Source organism: Gymnoscopelus microlampas (assembly GCF_963454915.1).
Source record: "Gymnoscopelus microlampas genome assembly, chromosome: 15".
In the NCBI taxonomy this organism is placed as follows: Eukaryota; Metazoa; Chordata; class Actinopteri; order Myctophiformes; family Myctophidae; genus Gymnoscopelus; species Gymnoscopelus microlampas.
Window position 1 is genome coordinate 43548416 of NC_139952.1, and position 19057 is coordinate 43567472.

At 40.4% G+C, this 19057-nt stretch overlaps 1 protein-coding gene across 1 annotated transcript in view; it reads right to left on the reverse strand.

The window, feature by feature from the left end:
• LOC311062165 (uncharacterized protein) overlaps positions 1-19057 on the reverse strand; it is a 97550-nt gene that overhangs the window by 25008 nt on the left and 53485 nt on the right. Inside the window, exons 15-30 of the mRNA XM_084081007.1 lie at positions 12684-12760; positions 11780-11855; positions 10719-10805; positions 10305-10342; positions 9804-9872; positions 9291-9318; positions 9160-9189; positions 6715-6777; positions 6219-6290; positions 4866-5008; positions 4310-4429; positions 4130-4187; positions 3206-3289; positions 3035-3091; positions 2006-2142; positions 250-354 (exon numbers count right to left, since the gene is read on the reverse strand). Of these exons, the coding sequence (XP_083937133.1) occupies positions 250-354; positions 2006-2142; positions 3035-3091; positions 3206-3289; positions 4130-4187; positions 4310-4429; positions 4866-5008; positions 6219-6290; positions 6715-6777; positions 9160-9189; positions 9291-9318; positions 9804-9872; positions 10305-10342; positions 10719-10805; positions 11780-11855; positions 12684-12760 (1244 nt within the window). The remainder of the gene's footprint in view (positions 1-249; positions 355-2005; positions 2143-3034; positions 3092-3205; positions 3290-4129; positions 4188-4309; positions 4430-4865; positions 5009-6218; positions 6291-6714; positions 6778-9159; positions 9190-9290; positions 9319-9803; positions 9873-10304; positions 10343-10718; positions 10806-11779; positions 11856-12683; positions 12761-19057) is intronic.

A 19057-nucleotide genomic window follows, 5' to 3' on the forward strand; every position in this document is an offset into this window, starting at 1 on the left:
TTACACTCCTCTGAGATAAATATAGCAGCTACAGTCAAAAATAACACATCTACAAGCATCTACACGAGTTCATCTATTGGGATATCTAATAATTCCATGTCATTTCTGCATATTTCAGCCCGGATGGCAAGTTGAAAACGCCGTAGTTTCAGAACAGTTTGCCCCAAAAAGAAAAACATGCTCTTTTCCAGATGTGTTCGCTTCCCGCGTTCGCGTGTCTTACTTGTTAAGTATATCTATAGAGTGTACCTGTATACGACCAGTGGAATGGATTTCCGCAGCCAGCTTTGCCAAGTCCAACAACTTGTCAGGGGTTGAAGCTTCAGAATTCAGGGAGCCTGGGTGGGCTTTTTGCTGCAAAACACATACACACACATACACACGCAAGCACACGCACACACCCACCCACGCACGCACACAGACAGACACACACACACACACACACACACACACACACACACACACACACACACACACACATGCGTCAACCCCAAAACCACCTCTCACATCATCCCAGTTCCCAAATCTGGAGATCTCTCAAACAACTACCATGGCATCAGCCTGACCTGTGTCAGTGCAAAAATGTACAAACGCATGATACTGGATAGGATACGTTTTATCGATTCCCAAATCCAAAATGGATTTCGAGAGGGGAGAGAGATCATTGTCTTACGGAGGATCATTGCAGAAGTGAAGGACAAACGCGGCATTTTGAAGATACATATTGTTAAAGCTCATAAATGAATACCTTTGAATTGTTTTACTACGAAACGAGACGGAGACCGAGATACTCCTTCAAACGTAATGGTTTATTCAATTCAACTGCAGTGCCTTGATTCAATGTACAGACATCAAACCAAGTGATGTGTCTAACAGGGAACAAGCTTTTATACTGTCCCCAAAGGGCAAAAGAGCATCATCACACGTCAGTGGACGTCACATTCTCCAGGTTTGGGTGTAAAGAATGACTGAGTTATTAATATATGTGCCTGGCGGCACATATTACCTAAACCAGCTGGATGGCCTTTCCCTCTTAGGGTCTGATGAGCATACTTAAGTCCCATTGGGTCCTATTAATGTGGTGTTCTCATGCCCTTCCCTGGACTCAGCATCCTTGGCACGCATGATTATTGCCTATTATAGATCTGCATCCTGCAAGCTCTGCACCCACAAGACACCTGATCAGGTTGGTTTCTATGTCTGCACCTAATATCCTCATACTAGAGCATTGGTTCTCAAAGTGGGGTCCGGGGACCTCCAGGGGTACTTCAGGGGGTTCCAGGGGGTCCCCAGCTAAATGATGGACAGGAACCAAATGGACCCTTATGGGTCTGTAACTCTGAGAGTGTACAAATGAGTGTACACTCTCAGAGTTAAATTAACATTGATTTTACAATATGAATTGGGGCCCCAGAGGTATAAATGCCATTAAATGGGGGTCCGTAGCCCAATGCATGTTAAACTGGGGGTCCTTGAAATTAAAATGGTTGAGAATCACAGCTAGAGAGCCGTAAAAACCTTCTCTTATTGGGGTCCCTGGCTTATCTTTTCAAATGGGGGTCCGTGGGGTAATACGTGTCAATTTGGGGGTCCTTCACATGAAAAAGTTTGAGAACCACTGTACTAGAGGCTCAGCATATTCTAATAAGGCCTCACGGCCACACTGGTTATATGACATGCTTACATACAGAGGGATACATTCTTGAGGGATACATTCTCTTAATACAAGTATGATGATACATTTGATGACTAATAATGATTAAATAAACATATACATTTAACTAATAATGATTAAATAAACATTTTCTATGTAAGGCACACTTGGTTATATATTTTATCCTTAATATATGAATCAATATATTAATCAAAATCACTCCGCCTCCACAATATACAGTACAGTATAAAGCTGTAGCAAAGCAACTTCCCTCTTGACCTAGCATTAGATGTTTGGTTTCCTATATGCGGTAGACCAGGGTTCAAAGTTTTTTTGTTACAACATACTCACCAGAAACGCTCTGACGTGATCAAAACTGAATACGTGGGCAGAGAAGTCAAGTTCTTTCAGCATCGTCTTACAGAGCAAACACAGGTATTCAGATGATGACCCTTTGTCAGTTTGGTAATGAACCATAAACTGCAGACCTGGTAGGGAAAGAAGACAATCAGTGAGAATCATCTAGACAAGTCCACCAGGTTACTTAAGAGTGTAGTAGTGGAGCTACTTTTAATGCTTTATAATTTGCAGAGCATCATTGTATAGGCTGGAAGATGACGACATTGCATGTACCGGGTATGTAATGAATGCCGTACATGATTAACTAATAATTATCCCCACTTAGCCTCCAACCAGATCTAATGTGTAAAGGTCAAGTGCTATGTGCATGTTTCTTACCTTAATAAACATTGTAATAAATACTATAATATGGTATTGTAGTATAGTATGCTTCCAGTCGCTAGTTTAAAGTCTTCTTTCAATCACCATGATATGCGTTTTGGTAAATTATGGTCCCATTTATTTTAAAATTGATAATAAAGTAGGGTATGCTGTAGGAGGGGCGGGATGATTTGATTGACAAGCTACACCAATAGCATTCATTCGCCGCCCCCGCTCTTGATGGACAAGCTACCCAACCAATAGCATTCATTCCCCGCCCCCGCTCTTGATTGACAAGATACCCAACCAATAGCGCTCATTTCCGGTTGCGCAGGATATGACGCGATATAGAAAGATGGCGGATTTGACATAGCTGAAAAATAGGCTTCATTTACGGTCTGTAGAAACCAATGGTGTTACTCTGTCCATTCTTTTTACTGTCTATGGAATGGACACAGCGTCCCATCTGCTCGTAATCTGAATCACACATTTAGGGGCCTCTAAACAACGCAGTCAAAAGCAATTGCATTTACACCCATACGGGCCGGCCACACATGCTACTCGGCTGGAGTGCACTTTTATATAGTTATAAATATAATTATAGTTACAGTACTGTACTGGTTGTGGACAGCCCTTTAGAGTGGTCGCAGTGGTACTCACCCAACTGAGGATATTTGTCGCTGCCCTGCAGCTTGTCAAGTGTGGCGATCTTTGGAACTGTGAATACACACACAAAACAGAAAATGACATAATAAAACACAAACATTATTTACATGATGAACGGTATACGGGAGGCAAGCGCACAACCTCTGTTATATTAAAATCACAAACCTTCACACATCCAGTCAGAGCAGAAGTAGCCTCGGGAACCCATGCATTTTTCTTTGCAGAAGCGCTCATCAAGCATCCTGCAGACTGTGAAAGAATCATTAGAAACCATTAGACAGTGTAGGACATTGGTTCTCAAAGTGGGGTCCAGGGACCCCCAGGGGTCCTTGGGGGGGGGGGGGGGGGTACCAGGGGGTCCCCAGCTAAATTAGTTAATAGAGTGTCAAAAACATTTTTTTTCTTTTTTTTTTGAATCCCTCGATTTTGTAACCCTTTTTCACCCGGTGGCAATTATCTAAGTGATCCTGGGCACTACACTCCCCCCGCCAGCCTAGGGAGCCCAGAGCCGAGCTCATGCCTCCTTCAATGCATGAGAGACAACTGACCTTCTTGTCACCTGACAGGGGGGAGTTTCCCTGGTTGGACGTAGCGCGTGGAAGGAACACGTTATTCTAACCAGTTCCCTTCCCCTCCATCAGGCGCCCCGGCTGTCATGGGGGAGGCAGTATAGCGACCAGGATTACTGCATGTTTTTGTGAGGGTATTAACTACCCTGAGAGACACGGGGAGAACATGTAAACTCCACACAGAGTGGAGTTTGCGCTCAAGTGCCGCGCTATGAGCTTGTAGATCTGCTATTTTTTTTTTCATCTAAAAAAAATGTGCATATTTTTTTATCTTTTTTTTAAAATGGCGAACATTTTGAACACAAATCTTTGCTTCTGGGGGTCCCTGGCACAACATAGTTTCAGGTGGGGGTCTGCAGCCACATACATATCTATTTGAGGGTCCTTGGCACAAAGAAGTTTGAGAACCACTGCATGGAGGTGCAGTGGTTCTCAAACTTGTGGAGGTGCATGGGCCTCAGTCAGACCCTCTCTGACTCTGACGAGCACCAGTACGTTTGATAGTAAGGCCAGTGCTCACCGGACCGATAGTCGTTGTCACTCAGCATCCTGAAAATGCTGCTTGGAAGATCAATTATCTGAAAAAATAAATACAAATAAATGTCAAAGTTTTACAGCACTGACTGCAATACATCACACTCCTTATAGCCCAGCCTTACATGGATCAATGACTTCCAATGTGCTTTGTTTGCCATTTTACCTTGAGCACCATGTGTTCAGGTCCTTGAGCATTTTCCTCCTCCCAGGCCAAGGATTTTAGGACCTTCTTTACCTCTTTTCCATTCCAGGCAAATGGTAGTCGTGCAGGACTCTGGTGCATCTACATCACACATTGAATCAAAGAGAAAAAACAGAAAGCCCATGGAATTATTTTCCCACTATAATGAGTATTAATGAGAAATTGTGGTATGTGGCTTCGTTACAGATACATTTAAGAAACACTGGTCGGTTTAATGAGATTGTCTATCATATGACCTGAATTAAGTCTTCACTTAAAAGTAGTGGAACATGTGTGCAATGTGTAACTTCTTTATCTCCAACACAACGCTCACATGAAGTGTGACACAACAGTATATATATAATATCACACACTCTCTCTCACACACGCACACGCACACACACGCATACGCACACGCACACGCACACGCACACGCACACACACACACACACACACACACACACACACACACACACACATTTACTCACCAAATCACAACCTATATCCGACCAAAAATGAACAGAAACAAATGATTCACCAGAGTGTGTTTGATGTGTGCTCCATCACACAGATGGACTCTGAACTTGGAGGCATGGAACGACTTCTGGCAAACCCGGCACACGCAGAAAGCATTGTTCGTGGCTTGGGTGGTGACAATACACGTCACAATATGAAGAAGACCTTTACAAAAGAAAACGCTCTATTCATCATTATTGAAGGACAAGAGTCATTTCGTGTTTGCAACTGTGGAACCATGGTACCTTTTCAATTCATCAGGGTTAGTAACGTAATAATGTAATAATGTATTGTAGCTCGAATAGAAACAATCACAAATGGTGTAAAGTAACTAAGTACATTTAATCAAGTAGTGTACTTAAAGGGTAAGACCACTTTGGTAGAGGTTTGGGTTGTGTACAGTAGTTACCTTGCCATGATGTAACTCCAAAGGTGGGCAAGAAATCAAAAATAATTGCTCCATTGATTAGAAATTTGTTCTTTTAATAAAAATATCAACTTCCTGTTGATTTTACTATTTGAAGATCTGGATCTGCGGATCCAGATTTTCTACTTATTAAAAATGGCAAAATCAACAGGAAGTTGACATTTTTATTTAAAAAAAAAACAGTACTGGGTTTGGTGATGTTCTATATTGTCTGAATCAACTTTGTTTGTGTTAGTTCATGTGCTAAAAGGGTGACTTTGAGAGCTGTTTTACTGTACAATGTAAGTCAATGAGGAGCATATTTTGAATTATCAATTTCTAATCAATGGAGCAATTATTTTTGATTTCTTGCCCACATTTGGAGTTACATCATGGCAAGGCAACTACACAACCCAAACCTCTACCAAAGTGGTCTTGCCCTTTAAGTACAATTTTGAGCTATTTTTACTTTACTTGAGTATGTCCAATTTTCGATACTTTTACTTCTACTCCGACATTTCAGAGGCAAATATTGTACTTTTACTCCACTACAATTATTTGACAATTTTAGTCACTAGTTACTTTGTAGATTTTGATTATTATTACAAAACATACATTGACCACTTCAACCCTATTTAAACTTTGGCTATTTGAAAATAGCAGATCTACAGGCTCACAACGCGTCGCGATGCGTCGTGTTGTGAGCTTGTAGATCTGCTATTTTCAAAATATGTTTTAAACATTTGAAACCTGTGAAATGTGACATTCTGCAAAATGTTTTCTACTTTTGGTACTTCAAGTACATTTTGATGCCAATACTTTTGTACTTTTACTCAAGTAAATTGTTTATTCCGGACTTTTACTTGTAACAGAGTATTTCTACATTGTGGCATTGATACTTTTACTCAAGTACAAAATGTGAGTACCTTTTCCACCACTGTCAATCACATCACTGATTCCACAACTCACCAATGACTGGTTCAGCCCGCTCTTCACTCTTGATGTCCTGGATTTCTTTCAAGATATTATTGTAGAACGTTACTGTAAGATGAAAACAAGCTTCAATTAAAGGGACTACAACCTGAATTTTAACCTTTCCTTCTTTTGTGTGTGTTTTTGGTCTCCCCTACCTCTCTTCCATCCCCAAAAATACCCCAGTTTGAGCACTCAGGCTTTCACAGCATATCTGGGGTTTTGTGTAAATTGGTCTCAAAACAGGCCAATACCTACTTTGTATAATCCCTCCTGTTTTTCAGTCCCAACAACAACAAAAAAATATAGCTGCAAGCAGCGATAATACGGGGCCAGGAGAGAGAAAGAGAAATGATAATTCCTTTAACAGGTCAGTTCATGAAAGTCCTTGCGGTCTTGTTTCCAATGAGGGCCTGTGAGCAATTAGGGGTTAAGAGTCTTGCTCAGGGACAAATTTCATCGACACATTTGCTGACCTGGCCTGGAATCGTACCTGGGGCAACCAGAGCCTCTGGCTCCCTAGGCGGGCTCACTAACCACTCAGCTATGGCCGCCCCTGAGAAGAGAGAGAGAGAGAGAGAGAGAGAGAGAGAGAGAGAGAGAGAGAGAGAGAGAGAGAGAGAGAGAGAGAGAGAGAGAGAGAGAGAGAGAGAGAGAGAGAGAGAGAGAGAGAGAGAGAGAGAGATGGAAACGGAATAGATTGAAGATAGAAACGGAATAGATCGAAGAGAGAGACATGGAAACGGAATAGATTGAAGAGAGAGAGAGAGAGCCATGGAAACGGAATAGATTGAGTCATGTTTTTTGCAATTCAACTTAAATGAGTGTGCATCAAACGAGGCTTGAACCAGCAACCTTGCGGTCGTGAGGCACTCTTAGGTAGCTGCAACACTACCTATAGTGCTATAGCTTTGTCCAGGCTGATGTTGTCTGTTGAGGATCACAAACTCTTGCCTTCTGTCATGACCCAAGCCCCTGTTTCACTAACACTAAGATCACTCGTTCACAAACCATTTACCAATTAAGAAATTGTACATCTCCTCAGAAGCAAAACTAGTGAAAGTAGCCGATCTACAAGCTCACAAACCATTAAAAGTTGTCAGATTGTACATCGGCTATTTTCACGATGAAGTATGTTATACATTGAAAAAACATACTCTCATTGCTATCTGAAAAGTTGTGAGATTGTAGATGTATGTAAAAAAACACTCAATTAAGTATTTCATGTTATCTTTAACAATTGCAGATGTATTCATTGATAGTCATGTTGTGTGAAATGCACCATTTCACACAACATCTGCACCAAGTGAGGCTTGAACTGGTGACCTTCAGGTTGTGGGGCACACATTTAAGCGAGAAGCCACCAACAGACAAGAACCTCTGAAAAAAGAGATCACACTGATCATACAGTTTCACGCAAATAGCTGAAAAATCCTGGGTTTAAGTGTTTTTCAAACTGCTCAAGATTGCGGACAATCTAAGGGCGGTGCTTACTGGTCAACGTGATAGATGTGTTCCTCATTAGTCAAGGCACATGTGTAAGCAGGTCTAATGGCTGTCGGCCAAACGAGGCAAGACTTTTGCCTGTTTAAAGTTTCAATTTTCAAAAAATTGCTATAGCGCCCCCGTTTGACCAATTGGAGTAAGATTGGTTTCAGTGATATTTGGAATGGCCCTTTACATTTCTGCAAAGTTTCAAAGAATGGTAAGTCTGCATGTATGTGTTAGGGGCAGATGAATAATTGTCATAAAACTGCAATATTCATTGGCTCATTAAAGCTTCATTTTTTCACTTATGGAAAATATTTTGCAAACGTTTTTTGGCATAGGTCCAAAGTTCATGTGTAAAAAGTTTTGTGCAGATTACTCAAAAATCCCAGGAGGAGATAGGTTTTAACTGTTTTTCATATAATTCAAAATGGTGGGAGATCTAAAGGTCAGAGGTCAAAAGTCAGAGTGTGAAAGTTGTTCAGCATGAGGAGACGCATGTGTGCATCGAAGTTTCATGGCTGTAGGTGAAACAGGGCATGAGTTGTACCTGTTCAAAGTTGGCATTTTTCAATTGAGTGCTATAGCGCCACCTTTTGACGAAAGATTGTGAGAATTATTTCTTGATCGTTTTTCATGACCATCTATCATATGGCCGAGTTTCATAAAAAGCGACTGCACGGTTCAGCCAGAACTGCCAAAAGTGGCAGAAGAAACGGAATAATCTGAATAACAAAACGGGTCCATGCTGGAAGCCTGGCCCCGTAAAAAAAAAAAACTTTTCCCACACAGAACCAGGAGATAACATGCATACAAACTGTCTCAATAGCGCCACGTGCCAAATAAGGACAATGTGGTATTGCAGGTGAAAGTGCTTTATAAGCCAGAGAGAAGTTAGTTGGAATGAGTATATCTGAGGCTTGATTTAGGCTCAAACCTTTTGAAAAACGTTTGAGGGACATAAACAATATGATATTAAATGTTATTATTTTTAAAATGCATGGTGTAGAATCTACACTGTAGATCCTTTAATCTTTACTGTCTACAATCAATGCAGAGGTCGCCTTCTACCACTACATCTCAGAGACAAATATTGTAACTTTTACTCCACTACAATTATTTGAAAACTAGTTACTTTGAATATTTTTAATAGCATTACAAAACATACATTAACCACTTCAACCCTATACTTTGGCTATTTTCAAATAGGTGGGTTCGGGGCGTCAGTCGAGGGGACCCCTGAGCCTGAAACAGGACTGAGCCTCAGTTCTGTTTCAATGGAAATGGGGGAAAACATAGCTACCTCTGAGTCTATGATAGAAGAATGACATGACTGTCTACTAGTTTAAGCAGCACTCCTCCAATATCACAAGAGTTCATTATGAAATCCTCTCCACAGCATCTCTGATAATCCAACATATAGAACAAGTAGAATAATAATACATCATACCTGGTTCATTCTCCAGTTCATCTGCTGTGACTGTAGAACAAGAGGGTTAAGAATAAACAAGATGCATCAATGTCACATACAGAACATGTGGTTAACAACAGACCATGAGATAACAGGGTATACTATAGTACCTGCTGTCCCAAAGATTTTCTTCATTTTCTGTGGACAGACAGACAGACAGACAGACAGACAGACAGACAGACAGACAGACAGACAGACAGACAGACCTTTTATTGGGACATGTTTCAGTTCAAGTTCTGAGCAAGTAAAATCATTAACCCTTTAAGCATGATTTGTCTCATTTTAAGATTTCTTTGGCTATTAAAAAATACCAGATATAGTGCCACGCTATGAGCTTGTAGATCTGCTATTTTTGAAAAATCTTAGAATATATATATATACTTTTAAAGCAAACATTTATAAAATATTTAGTTCCAGGGACCCCCAGAAGCTAAGATTTGAGTTACAAATGTCCACTTAAATATAATATATAAATAATAATATAATATATAAATATTTGCACATATTTTCATGATTTTTCAAAAAATAGCAGATCTATTTGCTACATCTGCTATTTTTTTAATTTGTTCCCGGATTGAATGGGTCAATATTCTAACTTGTGAACATATGAAAATATGGCTCACCTGCTTGTGTTCCTTGTCTTTCACATGAGCAACATATTGTGACATGGTCTCACATTTCATATTGCAGACCTGATTGAGAGTCAAAATACCGTAAGTTCACATTAGCAATTTCACATTTTACAATTATCCTACACTACTGTACTTTATAGAATTATAGAAAGAGGTGTGGTGGCAAATACTTATATTAAAGAGAAATATAGACAGGTTGAAATCCTATGATACTATGTCAGGAGGCCTCAAGATGTTTCAGTACTTGAGTAAATGTACTAAGCTACTTTACACCACTGTTATACAGATGTTTCTACTTAAGGCAGCAGCACTGAGAGAGCGTCTGAGAAGGCAGTGGAAAGTTCTAGAAGCTGTACAAGTCAGGGTTTGTACCGTAAGTTCCCAGAAATGAGAAGATATCAACATGTTATTGTTATTGTATTGTGTTGTGTCTATAGATATCTACTTCAGAGGCAAGCACGTACAGTTGTCCAGATTATAATTCATATTCACCTGGCAGCGCAGAGTGCAAAACATGACTGGATGATTTGCTGTGCAAACAGAATATACACACAAAAATATGAATATGCATGTTAGAGGACCAGATGATTAACATTGGGGAGTGATGTATGACACTAACTATCAGCAATTATATGTACATTTATAGATCTGCTGAATGCTGTTTATGCCCCCATCCCCATGGACCAAAATACGTGAAAATGCAATTCATTTATCTAAGGACCTGAGCTCTATGTGTGTGTTTTATGTTTTGTAAAAAAAATCACGCACACGCACGCACGCACACACACACACACACACACACACACACACACACACACACACACACACACACACACACACACACACACACACACACACACACACACACACACACACACACACACACACACACACACACACACACACCTTTTTCCAGCTTGGAGACTGCAGTTGGAGGCTGTGTATTGGTGGGATGTTGAGCTGTCATTTCACCACCAGGGAGCTCAGCAGTGGCTTTAAAATGATAATAGTGAAAACAAATCACGATTATTAATGAATTATTAAGAAACCCCTCCACAAATAATAGCTATGTATACTTGATTTCTGATGCCACCTATTTGCCCCTTGTAAAGGAGATTCATAATTAATCCATGTGTCATTATGATATTTTTTTATGTGTATGTACCAGTGGTGGAAGATGTATTCGGATACTTTACTTGCATAAAAGTAGCAATACCACAATATAAAAATACTCTGTTACAAGTAAAATGCATGTGTTCGAACCATTACTTAGGTAAAAGTACAAAGGTTTTGGCATCAAAAAATACTTAAAGTACCAAAAGTAAAAGTACTAAAATGTTTGAAAAGAGCAGATCTACAAGCTCACAACGCGTCGCATCGCAACACGTTGTGATCTTGTAGATCACCTATTTTCAAATACTGTAGCCTATGTATAAAATAGGGCTAAAGTGGTTAATGTATGTTATATAATATAATAATTTATAAAAACAAGTCCTTTTGGGGGTGAACTAGCCCTTTAATATTCATTTTCTTTCAATAAATAACACTTATCGAACTTGCGGGTGTGGTTTTCTGACTTCCTGTATTTAAATAGTATCTCTGACTGCAGTCCCGTTCACTGAACGAACATACTGAATGGGATCATCACTGAACGATTGAGTACTTTCTACTTTTGGTACTTTTGATAGCAATACTTTTGTACTCAAGTACATTTTGAATTCCATTTCTACATTGCAGTATTGATACTTGTACTTAAGTAAAAAAAATATGAATACTTTTTCCACCACTGCAGATGATTGCAGTCTCAGTCATCAGATGGATAACTATTTTCATTTTTATTTTATTTTCGAAAAATAAATGAAATACACCAGGAGACACTCAAGTCTACCCAAGCATCTCACCATCCACGAGGAGACCAGAAAGTTCACCCTTTTCTTGGCATATACTGCTGAGCACTGCAAGCTTACCACGCGTGGCCGTGCTGGACGCAGACTGATGGCGGGGTGTCTGTGACTGCGAGGGTCCCTGGGCTGCTGGGGGCTCCTGAAGAAAACAACCCATCAAAAACAATAAAGTGGTGACAATAAACAATAAACTCGGTGTGGAGTTTGCATGTTCTCCCCGTGTCTCCTAGGGTAGTTAAGGCCGATTCTACAAAATGTCTGTTTTTAGAATGTCTTCTAAAAACTGTTTTTAAAAAAAAATTATGTTACTATATCAGTGGTTCTCAAACCTTTTCATGTCAAGGACCCCAACATGTATATGTACTTGGCCAAGGACCCCACATCTCAAAATGTTTTGTTCCAGGGACCCCCAGAAGCAAAGATTTGAGTTAAAAAATGTTCGCTTTAAAACAATATATATTCAAAGATTTGCACACATTTTCACGATTTTTCAAAAATAGCCAAAGTGTAAAATAATGCTTTTTAGCCCAATCAAGAAGTGACACAGATGCGTCTCCAGGTCTTTAAGGGTTAATACCCTCACAAAAACATGCAGTAATCCTGGTCACTACACTGCCTCCCCCTGGTCAGCCGGGGCGCCTGATGGAGGAGAAGGGAACTGGTTGGAATAACGTGTTCCTTCCATAGATGCGCTACGTCCAACCGGGGAAACTCCCCCCTGTCAGGTGACAAGAAGGTCAGTTGGCTCTCATGCATTGAAGGAGGCATGAGCTCGGCCCTGGCCTCGCTAGGCTGGTGGGGGGAGTGTAGTGCCCAGGATCACTTAGCAAATTGGCACCGGGTGAAAAAAGGGTTACAAAATCGAGGGATAAAAATTATATATTAAAAAAAAAAAAAAAACAATAAAGCGGTTGCTTGTTTGACAGTGATGGCTGCCAGTAGTGTGTATTGTTGAAGAACAACTTACGAAGAACTCTGGATTCCTCTGGGCCGCAGGACCATTTCTCAGCTTAATCAGAGAATCGCTTGTGTAAGGTATTCTTCCTAAAAAACAAAAGGGTACAAAGTGCTCACATCAACCAGGCATCCTTATCAGGGTAACGTGCTGAGTCAAATTTGTTTACAAAGATATTTTACATGGCTCCTTTGGTTGTGTTTATTTCATTGTTGTGTGTGTCAGAGCTATGAAATCAAGTAGATGCAGATCGGGACAAAACAGGGATGCCAGGTTGAAAGTGGGTCTCTGCATATAGAAAAAAATACAAACAACGAACCGACTCAACGTCATCCAGTGTGACAAACCACATTATTTGCATATTCTGTGAAACCTCTTCCTCCATGATGTAATGTTTAACATGCATGACACCAGAACCACACACAGGCTTCTGTCTCAATGAAGACAGAGAAGAACCAGATGCAATCTAAATAACATACAGTACTTGTTTAGATTGCATCTGGTTTGGCAAGTTAGCAATCTGTCAATTGCTAACTTGCGCCTTGAGAAAAAAAACTGAAAAAAAGATTGTAAACAAACCAATGTTATTTTTAAAATATAGTCAAAACTTCAATGTAAAAAAAATGAAGGACAACGGATGTAATATCTGTTCGTAGAACCAAGATTTGACAGAATTTAGGTTGACCCATTCAATCTAAAGTCTGCATGCCATACAGTTTTGCCAAATGTTGGTGCATTACCGCACTCTTACTAATGTGTCCATGATATAATACGACACAGCTTATCATTTATCTTTTTTTTTTCCCAGTCCATATCCATCCAATAAATCGGCTTTAGTCCGATTCAACCTGCTTCTGGGTGTCAGATTCAAACAGTCATTTACGGTCTAAAAATATATAAAAGGTTTGTCTAAAAAATAACATCTAAAGTTGGTACTGCATGTCCAACTTTAGATTGGACATGTAGTCCAATCCAAAGGATGTGACCGCTTTTACAAAAACTGACTCCACATCACTTTCTACAAGAGGAGAGGTCAAGGACCCCTTAGCTGAGAGAGAGATGAAGCAGGGACCCCCCACTACATATTGTACAAAATTGTGTCGCAGATTAAACTTTTTCAGAGATTTCATAGATAGCTTCAAAGGTCCCCGACCGCCTATTGAAGACCCATGATCTAGTTCATAATCTCTCAAAACTAATGTATTATTCTCAATTGCGTATGCATTAAGCACACACAAGCTCACATGTATGTGAGCTTGTGCATGCAGTGTTGATTTCGTCGACTAAAACTTTAACGAAAAATGTTGGTCGACTACCTTTTTTCACTGACGAAAACGAAATAAAAACTAAGCTACGATGACTAAAACTAAGACTAAATATATTGACAATTTCGTCAACAAATGAAAACTAGACAAAAATGTTAGGGAGGGACTAGTGGAGAAGAGATCCAGTAGAACTAAGATAAGTCATTTTATGCTTGGTTGCGCTCGGGTGTTGCGCTCTGAAAACAGCAGATCTACAAGCTCACAATGCGTCGCGCAATCAAGGCACCGCCAAAATACATTTTAGTCGACTAAATCTGCAGTTGATTTAGTCGACTAAAGGGTATTTTGACTTTGCAGACAGGGTGCGATTTTTCGCACGGAAAAAACGGACAATATCATTTTTTAAATGAACACATGGTTCTCTATGACCTCATGCACACCGGCTCCCAATTTGCCGTGCGGCAATGCGTTTTCTTTTCAATCGAACCCAGTTCAAATCGTATGTCTTTTCGCATGCGATAAAAACTGGTTGACTAATCGCACCCTGTCTGCAAAGGCCTTAAAACTAGACAAAAAGTAAAACATTTCAGATGACTACAATATGACTAAAACTAAATGGAATTTTATTCAAAAGACTATGACTAAAACTAAATCAAAACTTGCTGTCAAAATCAACACTGTGTGCATGTACTGTATGTGAGAGTAATAGTATCATGTGAGTTCCTCTTACTGTTTCACTGTACAACCTCGCAAGAGCGAAAACTTCTATGTCCCTATAAGTATGCCTACACACACAAACAGAGTCAAGTCATACATATGACGATTTTTCAAAAATAGCAGATCTACAAGCTTGTAGCGTGGCACTCGGTGCTGTGCTATGAGCTTATGTTATGGATTCTGATAATATACATGATCTATAGGTATCAGTATCAATGTGGACTAGAAGGTGAACTGAATAAGAGGAGACCCACTCACCGACTCACCCAGAGTCAGCAAGCGCCTGACTCTGACACAAGGACATACCTGGAGCAATTTAAAGACTGATTACAACATAATGCCACTGACAATTGCAGCAAGGAGATCAACTGATCAGGACATAAAACATGGTCAAAGCGTTGTTCTGCCAGCACGAATATAGCTGATGATGGTCAACTGTCATGTGTTAACTTGCAACACGACATTGTTGTCCCAAAATATGATATACTGAGGTCATGACATTTAGAAGTAAAGGTCCCTGGGATGGACAACGTGTTTAGGGGAGTGTCTGATGACCTAATTGTTTGGTATATAAACCATGATATAAGAGAGGTCCCAGCTAGCTGACATGCGAGGGAGATCTCCGATGTATTGCTTTGCATGGCTCTGATAATAAACTGAACATCTTACCAACAATGTCGTCGGTCTGTCATATCTTGATAAATAATCAACACTTGTAGATCTGCTATTTTTGACACAGATGCTTTCCCGGTCTTAATGGGTTAATCATTTCCCCACGTTCTACAAAATGTAAATACAGCAGGAAAGATATGATTTAAGAAGAAAAAAAAAGACTCACTTTTTTTTGTTTGACTCGTCTCGGGGTCAGAGCGATGTGCTGCCACTTCCTTCTCTGTTGAAACAACACGTTCTCTCCTGGACTCTGGTTCTCTCCTGGACTCTGGTTCTCTCCTGGACTCTGGTTCTCTCCTGGACTCTGGTTCTCTCCTGTACTCTGGTTCTCTCCTGGACTCTGGTTCTTTCCTGGACTCTGGTTCTCTCCTGGACTCTGGTTCTCTCCTGGACTCTGGTTCTCTCCTGGACTCTGGTTCTCTCCTGGACTCTGGTTCTCTCCTGGACTCTGGTTCTCTCCTGGACTCTGGTTCTCTCCTGGACTCTGGTTCTCTCCTGGACTCTGGTTCTCTCCTGTACTCTGGTTCTCTCCTGGACTCTGGTTCTTTCCTGGACTCTGGTTCTCTCCTGAACTCACGAGAGGTGCTCCTGCCACGGACATGAACTGAAAAAGAAAACGCACAACACTGAAGAAAAAAAGACAACGACGATTCTTAGAGAGGAATAGACTCTGAGAGGACCAGGGAACAGATGCATGTGAAGGTTATCTCAGAGGTGTAAAACCAACTTATTAACCAAGGATTAATTGTGCATTCTTTTTTTTTTATATAAATATTTTTGGGGCTTTTTATGCCTTTATTTGACAGGGCTGACAGGAAAATGGGGAGAGATATGGGGGGGGTGACCCACAGCAAAGGTCATTGGGATCGGGAGTCGAACTCGCGACACGCTGTCATGCTGGGTTACCAGCGTGCGTATGTGGTATGCGCCTGGACCACTAGGCCAGCGGGCGCCCCTAATTGTGCATTGTTAACACCAGACCATAAAGTATTTTCTTTTTATTGACCTTTATTTATTCAGGGGAGACCATTGAGAGCAAGCTCTCTTTTTTAAGGACGCCCTGAGTACAACATGATCACAACATATACAAAAAAAACAATACAATATATTCAATATTTACAAAACATCGTAATGCAGATACATATGGCTACACAAGGCAGGTGCAGTCCTTATGTAATGCATCCCCAAGTACTACCCAGAGTGTCCTGGAGTTTGCTCCATTTGTCTGGGTCATAAAAGATGAAAACATACATCCAGGTTTTTGCCGGGCCAAACAAGAGAATCACGTGACGTTGATCCCCTTCCCCTATTCGCTCATACTAGGACCAGTGTCGATTTTGTCAACTAAAACTATGACGAAAAATGTTTGTCGACTACCTTTTTTCACTGACGAAAACTAAATAAAAACGAAGCTATGATGACTAAAACTAACACTAAATATACTGACAATTTCGTCAACAAATAAAACTATACTAAAATGTTAGTGAGGGACTAATGGAGAAGAGATCCAGTAGAACTAAAATAAAAGTCATTTTATGTTTGGTTGCACTTGGGTGTTGCGCTCAGAAAATAGCAGATCTACAAGCTCACAACGTGTGGCAGCGCGACGTGTTGTGAGCTTGTAGATCGGCTATTTTCAGCATGCAACCAAGTGTAAAATCAGCCATTACCTACACGATATCCAGTGGTGAAAGAAGTACTCAGATATTTTACTTCAGTAAAAGTAGCAATACCACAATATAAAAAATACTCTGTTACAAATAAAAGGCTTGTGTTCGAAATGCTACTTGAGTAAAAGTGCACATGTATTGGAATCAAAATGTAGCTAAAGTACCAAAAGTAAAAGTACTAAAATGTTTGAAAATAGCAGATCTACAAGCTCACACCGCTTCGTGATGCGACGCGTTGTGAGCTTGTACATTGGCTATTTTCAAATAGCCTAGGTATGAAATAGGGCTAAAGTGCTTAATGTATGTTTTATAATAGAATAATGTATATCTGCAAAGTAACTAGTGTAGTGGCAGGAAGTGGTATTAATAAAACAACGTAGGCGAGGCCCTGGTTTTAAAGAGGAACATCTGTAGTTGTTAGAAAGACTGCGCCCTCTCTCTCTCTAATAGTAATATTTGGAGAGGGTTCTTCTGATGATGAGAGCAAGAGAGTGAACTAGGAGGCTCCGGAGCTGCGGTGTTGTCTGCTGCTTACTAAGCTGTGTAACCTTCTACAATAAAGACATCTTTAATATAACCTACACTGCGGACTCACAGACTCACGTTCTTCCACCACTTGAGAGGGGACAATTGACTATGCTTAGAATGAATCTACCCACTAGTAACTAAAGTTTTCAAATAATTGTAGTGGAGTAAAAAGTACAATATTTGCCTCTGAGATGTAGTGGAGTAGAAGCAAAAGCATTGAAAATTGGAAATACTCCAGTAAAGTAAAAGTACTTCAAAATTGTACTTAAGTACAGTACTTGAGTAAATGTACTTAGTTACTTTGTATGTCACATGGATAACAACCTCATCTGGGGGAAAGACCAACACTAGCACAACAGCAGACTGTACTACAAAAGCTCCAAGAAGCCATTATCACACTAAACATGGAGAATCCGTTGGCCCGATCGGACGTGAAACTGTGCACACACACTCCCCGGATGCCAGAGCAGAACCTCTGCCCCAACTGTTTCACATAGGCCTGTTATAGCGCCACCAGGAGGCCAATTTTTTTTATACAAATCTTTAGATATTACTCGTCCAAACATCACGCAAATCGGCACACAGTATCTCTATAGTCATGTGATCAAGACGGATCAGTCAGATTTTTCATATTCCATCCTGATTGACTAACATTTTTCTTCCAAAGTTTACATGAGCGGTCAGTGTTGAACAAAATGGCTCAAATCATGTACGCAGCGTGCGTTTGCCGTGAAACTTTGCACGCACATTCCCACTAGGCTAAGGAAAAAATGACATCCTAAAATTTTCAAATCAGCCTCATGGTGGTGCTATAGTGGGCCGATTTGCGTTGTTACCTATAACTGGACCGATCAAAGTCAAACTTTGCACGCTCACTCCCTAGAGGCTAAGGATAAACCTCTGGCCGGCATTTTTGACATCGGCCTTTATAGCGCCACCAGGCATCAGGCACTCTATTTTTGAATAGCCAAAGTAATCTAAAATGACAGAGATGCGTTCCCGGATTTAATGGGTTAAACTACAGTCTGGTGAGAGCTGGTATTAAAAATGATAATTATTTGATTACTGACCGCATTCCCTCATTTTTCTCTCATTGTGTGTGTGTGTGTGTGTGTGTGTGTGTGTGTGTGTGTGTGCGCGCACAGTCAGTAGAAGTGTCAAGCTGGTAGGAATGGGCGTCTGAGTTGCTGTGTGTTGTTCAAGCTCTCCTCAACATCGGTCTCAGACTGTCTCTCCGTAAGTAAGTCAACTTTCATAACAATGTTTTACACGTCTGTGATAATATAACATGTTTCAATTTGAATAGCGAATACTAGAGGCAGAGCGTATAAACATTTTAGCTCAGGACCCAAAAGAGAAATTAGATGTTTGTCGGGGATCCAAACTAGTGAAATTAGCAGATCTACAAGCTCACAATTAAAAGTCATCAGTTTGTCGATTCTCCTTCTAACAGATTCTGAACGGATGACTGACCAGCTACAGTCCAATTACAACAACCTGACTGCCCAGAATGACCAGCTACAGTCCAGATACA